This window comes from Echeneis naucrates, chromosome 14 (genome assembly GCF_900963305.1).
Source record: "Echeneis naucrates chromosome 14, fEcheNa1.1, whole genome shotgun sequence".
Taxonomy (NCBI): domain Eukaryota; kingdom Metazoa; phylum Chordata; class Actinopteri; order Carangiformes; family Echeneidae; genus Echeneis; species Echeneis naucrates.
In genome coordinates, this window is record NC_042524.1 from 16,510,312 (window position 1) to 16,517,128 (window position 6,817).

The 6,817-nt window shown below is 41.0% G+C and overlaps 1 protein-coding gene across 1 annotated transcript; it reads right to left on the reverse strand.

Moving 5' to 3' along the window:
* Positions 1–761: 761 nt before the first annotated feature.
* ggnbp2 (gametogenetin binding protein 2) lies at positions 762–6,803 on the reverse strand. Its single transcript, XM_029519151.1, has 14 exons — positions 6,647–6,803; positions 5,747–5,864; positions 5,149–5,229; positions 4,732–4,985; positions 4,333–4,431; positions 3,599–3,712; positions 3,294–3,503; positions 2,968–3,142; positions 2,688–2,876; positions 2,405–2,534; positions 2,163–2,288; positions 1,901–2,049; positions 1,608–1,817; positions 762–1,510 (listed from the first exon to the last, which is right to left on the reverse strand). The coding sequence occupies exons 2-14, from the start codon at positions 5,837–5,839 to the stop codon at positions 1,307–1,309; spliced, it is 2,034 nt and encodes a 677-aa protein (XP_029375011.1). The 5' UTR covers positions 5,840–5,864; positions 6,647–6,803; the 3' UTR covers positions 762–1,306.
* Between the last annotated feature and the right edge of the window lie 14 nt (positions 6,804–6,817).

Genomic DNA, 6,817 nt, shown 5'->3' on the forward strand with positions numbered 1-6,817 from the left:
TGAAGCTCCCCGGAGAGTAAGTGTTTGGTTCTCATCCCTCCCACTCCCGGCCTGGCACCGATCAGCTGCCGCTCCCTGCCGGAAACAAACACAACAACACCGACAGCTCTCTACTCGCTGCCTTCGCGTGTCCTCCGCCAGCAAAGGCTCGTCGTGGGGAAATGTTCGGCTGCTTAACTTAATTTTCACAGATTTCTTTCCGAGATAAGTTGTAATAAATTAAGGTTGAACGTTGTTGCCTGGCTGCCGCTTATAGGGATTTCTATAACAAATATGTTCAGAGACTATACGAATATTCAAGTTTTATTTTACACATTTCTGATAAAAATCGAAGTTATATCTCCACATATTTGATTTAAATTCCACTGTAGAAATTAAAAACTAATTGCCTCATGTTTATATAACATTTACAGTAAATTACGCAGTGGACTAATAGAAACGTGCTCAGCTGCTATTTAAATGGGAAAAAGTTTTTGTCGGATATAAGATGCTTCCTCATCAATTTAGAATAAAAAGGTCAGGGCATTCCTCTGCAACAGGACAATGTTTAGTTTCATTATGGTGCTTCTTATTTACTGACATTGGAAATCAAAATAGATGTCCATCTTCCTATGCCAGAATTAAAAGAAAAGAATTTTATTGAGTGTTCTACTCTTATGAACAGGTGTACTACCTGTCTAGTGAACTGGTTCACTAATTTTCAATCTTCTTACCTCAAAATATAAATATATTATCTGGTCAGAAAAAAAAGGACAAACATATAATGCATACTAATAAATATTCTTTATTTAGTAAATTTTGCACATGTCGCTCTTAACATCACACCCAAATCCTTACTACAAATGGATGTTTATTCTCTGTAAAATCTTTATATTTAGAATTTCTGTACACATTTAATGGTACAACTTTCACCACTACACTGAAGTGTCACCAGAGAAACAAAATAAAAAAGAAAACAAAAAGTAAGACTCCTAAAATTTATCCCTAACATCACAGCTTGCAAAGCATGATTACTGATTCCACTGTGCTCTTACCCAATAACCCTAGAGAAGACCAACAATAGTTAGGCTTGGTCAAAGAAATCAATCACAGGTGAAAGTGAATGAAATGGGATGGAAAAGCGTGTTGGTGTGAGTGAGTGCAAAAGAGAGAGAGATGACCAACAGAAAGCAAGAATTACATTTACTTTAAAAAAGGAGAAATGACTGAACAAGACACCAAACGCGATTCAGAATTTCATCTTTTCTAAACATGTTCCAGCAGTGTTCATGAGTGTTTTCCCCAGGTGGGCTTTTCATAAGTGCAGTTAGTTGACAATGGTTGTGGCAAACCACTTTCCACAAACCGTCTTACTCCGCTCAGTGGCACGGCAGTAGTTGGTGAATTTCTCTTTCAGGAGCTGTCGGTACTGGTGGCGGTTGTTGTAGAAAGATTGGTTTCTTTCTTGAAATGCCTTGATTTCATCCTGTGTTAGACAGTTCTCCTCATCTGAGCTCATCTCTGAATCATCCTGTATCAAGGACACAACAGGAGTGATATTAGAAATAAAACAGCAGACTGTCTGCCATGACAAAAGTATATTTCTACTGAGAAGATTTCTCACTAACCAGCAGTTCCACAAGACTTATATTTGCGTCTGGAGGCCCAGCTCGATGGCTGAGCTTCTTTTGATGTACCGTCCATGGTAATCGTAGTGCAATGCTGGCAAATGTATCATCACATAAGGTGGAAAAGATTTCTTTGGTTCGGCATGTGTGGGATGATGGACCGTGGCCTGTTGTGTTCACAGCCGATAGACAACTTTCACATTTTTGTGCCTGTAGAAACATGCATACTTATCGGTAACACAGCCTTCTACATTCATCAAACAACATGTGAAATCTCAAGCTCATTTTCTGACCTGATCATTGCATAAACCTTTGCCCTTCCTTTTCTTTTTTTTACTCTTGCATTGAGTGTTTTCCTCAGAGTGTTGCCAGCAGTCCACACAACTGTCTGTTCCTTCCTCCTCTTTATCTTCAGCACAGTGATGGACATTTGGATCATCTCCTTAAAAAGTTAAATAAAAACAGACTGACTAAACTAGTAAATTGTGCCATTTGTTGATAATACTCTGCAAACATTTCAGTTTACTAAGCACCATAGAGCATCTTGAGCCAGACCTGCTTCATCATGATTGCAGATTCCTTCAGAGCAAGCAATTTCCGAGCCTTCTCGTGACCCTGTCTCACTGCCCTCCATACTTGAAGAGTAACCACAGTCACTGCCGTTGCTGTGGGGAGATAAATCTGGGGAAACAGTTTTTTTCTGGGTCATTTCTCCTTACAATGATTATACTGATACTGTAAACTCCATGATAATGCAAAGTTTAATTGCATTTGGACATATCTGTGTGCATCTTTACCTTGCTTGGTGTTGTCAGCGCAACTACAGGAAGTACTTCCAGTAGCGGAGATGCCCTCCTCACAGCCAGCCTCCTCTTCATCATGGCTGCTACAAGCCTTACAACTGCCATCCGCAGACTCAAGACAGCCCTACAAAACACCAAATGGGTCAGACTGAAGTACAGGTGGACTTCCTATTCATTTGAATGGGAAGGTGTGTCCAAACTTTTGGCCTGTACTGTATGTGCAGTTGCAGAAAATGGACATCTTGAAAACCTGCACAGCTTCTTATTGTTAGGATACCTCATCCAGATTTTTGTCCTTGTCGTCGGCCTCCTGTTCAGTTAGGTGAAAGCCACACTTGTTTTTGCGTCGATTTTTACGCTTTTGCCTCTTTTTCTCCTGCTTTAGTTCTTTGGCCCTCTCCTCCTCGGACAGCTCCTCAACAAACTGCTCTAGCCGACTGATCCCCTGCATCTTCTCTACTGCCGTCTAGGGGCATAAATTGCACAGTATCACATTACTGTAAAATGTATCTGATAAGAAATGATACCATACATAAACAGGTAGTTCAGTTGTATACCTCAAAACTTTTACGTAGTGCATCAATTCCCAAATGGAATAAAATCTGCCAGGTCTGCTCCTCGGCTCGTAGTTTCTGCCAGATCCTGTGCAGCCGCTCATAGAGGTGGATTCCGAGACAAGTCAGGACTTCCTCTTGTGCGATGTCAATAGTCTTGGCATGTCTCTCTCTGCGTCTTTTTTTTTTTTTTAAACAAAACATACAATCAGCTGAATATGCACACTGAAAAGGATTACAATTTGAAAGAAACTGAAACTGTTAAAGAAACAGCTTTGGCCAATGGTAGTGTAAGCTGAGCACCAGACACTGCATAACACTTGACTTACTCATAGCCTCCTGCAAACTCAGGCTCTGCCCGTCCAAGTAGGTGAGCGATGAAATCTGTTTCACAGCAAACATGGATGTGGCGCTCATGAGGGCAACAGCATAGTCCCTCATACAACGAAGCACAGTAACCCTTCTCTTTACTGCAGTCCAATTCTCCCACAAGGATGTTGTATGCCCTCAGCACTTTATTCTTACAATCAGTGCAAAACCTGGGTAGAACACAGAAATGCAATTAACTAAATTATTTTTAAAGCGCTGACAAATAACATTTTAGAAATAATGAACAGGACAGTCACATGTTTACCTGTGTTTACGCAAGTATGTCTCCAGGGTCTCTAAGAGGCAGGCACTATCAATGAGGACCACCTCATCCCTGCACTCCTGAGACATCAGCTCCCAAACATCCATCCAACTTCCCCTGCAAGTAAAAATAAATGATCATTAAAAGGCCATCCAAATTGATCATCTCATGATTGCAATTTCAGATTTTTCAGGCATCAAGGCATCAAACAAAAGCTGTATACAAGCTGTTGTGGTGAAATTGTCATGACTTTGCACATTTAACAGACACAAAGCAAGATCAGTGCTCATTAGAAGTGATTAATGCAAGTCAATTATTCACTCTATTTACAGAGAAAGGAAAATATCAGGCTCTTTAGCGGTTAAATGCTCGGCTATGTTTACTATACTGCAGCATGTCTGACTAAGGCTGTCCATTTCCAATTTCTACAGCCTGTCTTACACAAGACCAAATTTTTACAAAACATTATTGTAAGTGGGGATTTCACATGTTTTGATTGAAAACACTAGGAGTGCACATGGACATACAAGTCTCCTAACTGTAGGACGGTTTTCATAATGCTGATTTTGGAAAAGAGAAAAAATTAAAAAAAGGACGAAGACAAAGAAATGTTATCATTCATAATAATGTCAAGCACACACATCCCAAAGTGTACTTGTGCAAACTTTCAATATTAAAAAAACAAAAAAAAGAACAGCTGGCAACAGACTTAAGATGAAAACAGGTGCATTACTTACCCCAGAGGTTTAGGTTTGTGTGTGTCTAAGGAGTGCAACTGGCACCGCTTATTCTTTTTACTTTTTGGAATGGCATCAATCATGTCATTCAATTTTGACCTGAGAGAGAGAGAGAATAGGCAATTAAGAATTAGTTTTTGAAAATCCAACATTGATTTCCTGAATTGATACTAGTACATTAGAATTATGTTTGCATTTGGGACCGCCACATTTATTTCTCATAGGAATTAAAGTGGGTTAAATTTAGGGTTTTGATTGGTGTAGTATTTTCCTTGCATATCATTCAAAAATTTTATACAAGAGCAGATGTTTTGGTTTTTAGACTAGGCTGATCTCTTTTGATACATGGTTTAGTCCATTTTGCTGTGAAAATTATACAATTTTTTTCTTAGATCTTACCCGTGGACATAAAAGAGGGTATAAAGTTTCTTCACATCTGCTACACAGGCCTTGGTTACAGATAGCATGCCTGTAGGTTTCACTGTGAGTGGCTCTAGGGCCGGGTTCCCTGATTCCACCAAATGTGAGAAGAGGCGCTCCACACTTCGTCTGCAGCCCACGCATGGCACCAGTTGAAATAGTGCGCCGTACACCTCTCTGGACGTTACCATCAATGCAATATTCAAGTCCTGTTGCTTCAATTTGGAATGATACTAAAGGAAAGGAATCATACATCTCTTTAGAGTTAAATCGCATGATGACAAACTACATGCTTTTCTCCATGCAAAGATTACAAAGAAAAAAACTAAAACATAAATAATCTAATGCTTGCACACATTGTACGAGGGGCCACCATTTTAAGTCAAAAATCCTCACCTCAGAAAACTGTTTCCAATGAGAAGTGTTAATTTCATTGCTGTCAACATCCATGACACTATCAGAAAACTCCATCACCATCTGACAACATGAGATATTACAGTTAATGCACATATACATGTTCTCCCACTGTCTAGTACATTGTGTTCTTTTTGGTTTTAGGTGTGTGCATCAAATGCTTATAATCATGTTAGGATAAATTGTTTGACCCCCCATTTAAAATTTGACAGTTCCTGACTGGGAGGCAACTTTTCGTGAAACATGGGGAAATAGCATTACAATACTCCACACTATCGCTAGCTTGCAAGACTGTAATTTGTAATATAATATTACAGAAATGTGGGTTTGCGCTTTCATTATCAATTTTGCATCCGCACAAGCTCAATATGTTATAAAAAGTCAATCTGGTGTAAAACCTTCTTGTTGATTATGAGTAAACGAAAGTAGCAGAACGTGTGTCGCTTGGACAGACTCGGAGTACAGTGAACTGATAGGGAGGGCTAACATCTGATCCAAAGATGCTCATGGTTGAGTTAGCCGCTTCACTGTGATCTCAGATATTCTCCTTGAAGTCAAAAACAGGGGAGAGCTTGCTTACCGTGAGAGTATCATCGATGTACAAGGGGATCTGCCTGGCAAGAAAGGGATAGTCTTCCTCCCCTTCCCTGCAGACTGCTACCAGACGTGCCATGCCTTTTCCCGTTGGTGCAGCTCGCCTGCAGGTGACACACCAGAGACCGGCTGACCAGATCTGACACCAGCACAGGCTACACCAAGCTAATGCTACACGATTGCAGGTCACTGCAATGTCGCCACACTAAAGCATGTCTTTCAATCAATCGGGCATTAAAAGAGACCGCTATATGTCAACTATGTGTTGAAGCCGAAAACGTCCGATTTACCGTCTGCGTTGGTGCACATTTCACCCAGATCCTTCTTGACCCAGATTTAACCAGCTAAGTTAGCAGAACAGCCTGAGTAACGAAGGCTCGTCGGAGCAAGGAGTATCCTGTCTTTGTGAGGAAAAACCTGACCGACAGTGTTCCTCCTAGAAGTACTGACGCTGTGCAGACAGGTTTATTCACGTCAATGTCTACCTGCTGGATATATTAGTGGAGGAACCGGCGGCTAACCGGTTCGTGTTAGCCTGTTAGCTAATACCAGAAAACGAGAAAGCCGGTTAAGACAGTCTCTGCACAGTATACTCAAATTATTATTGGACAGTGAGATTACAACAGTCTAACAAACGACAAATATCAGAGTGACAATGTAGTTTCCCCACGCCCTCTCGATGCCAGGAAAGTTGGGTAACTTACTGGTTAGCATAGCTACCCCACAAAGCTAAATTTAGCAAGCCTGAATATGGCTAATATAAAGTTAAAGTGGGTGACTGGCCACTTAGCGACTGTCACTTCCCTCAGCCTCGATAACTACTCAGTACAACGAGGACCGTGAGCAGACGGACACCCGAGTAGAACCAGCCAGAGTTTGTACTTACCCGAGTCCAAAAGTTCCCCTTAAAAATAAACAAGTGCGACAGTGACTGAAGCTGCTACGGTGGCGGAATCTTCATGACTGCTTTCACCTTTGCCCTCCGACGTAGCCGCTCACGTTATAACGCGTGAGGCGTTTAAGGGGGCGCGGTGTCTACCGGCAGATGCAGAAAATA

Coding starts and splice junctions, on each gene's coding strand:
- ggnbp2 (XM_029519151.1), bottom strand. CDS start 5,839: ATGGCACGTCTGGTAGCAGTCTGCAGGGAAGGGGAGGAAGACTATCCC. Junction 3,504..3,598: donor ACATACTTGCGTAAACACAG/GTAAACATGTGA, acceptor TGTTCTACCCAG/GTTTTGCACTGATTGTAAGA. Junction 1,511..1,607: donor TAAGTCTTGTGGAACTGCTG/GTTAGTGAGAAA, acceptor TCCTTGATACAG/GATGATTCAGAGATGAGCTC.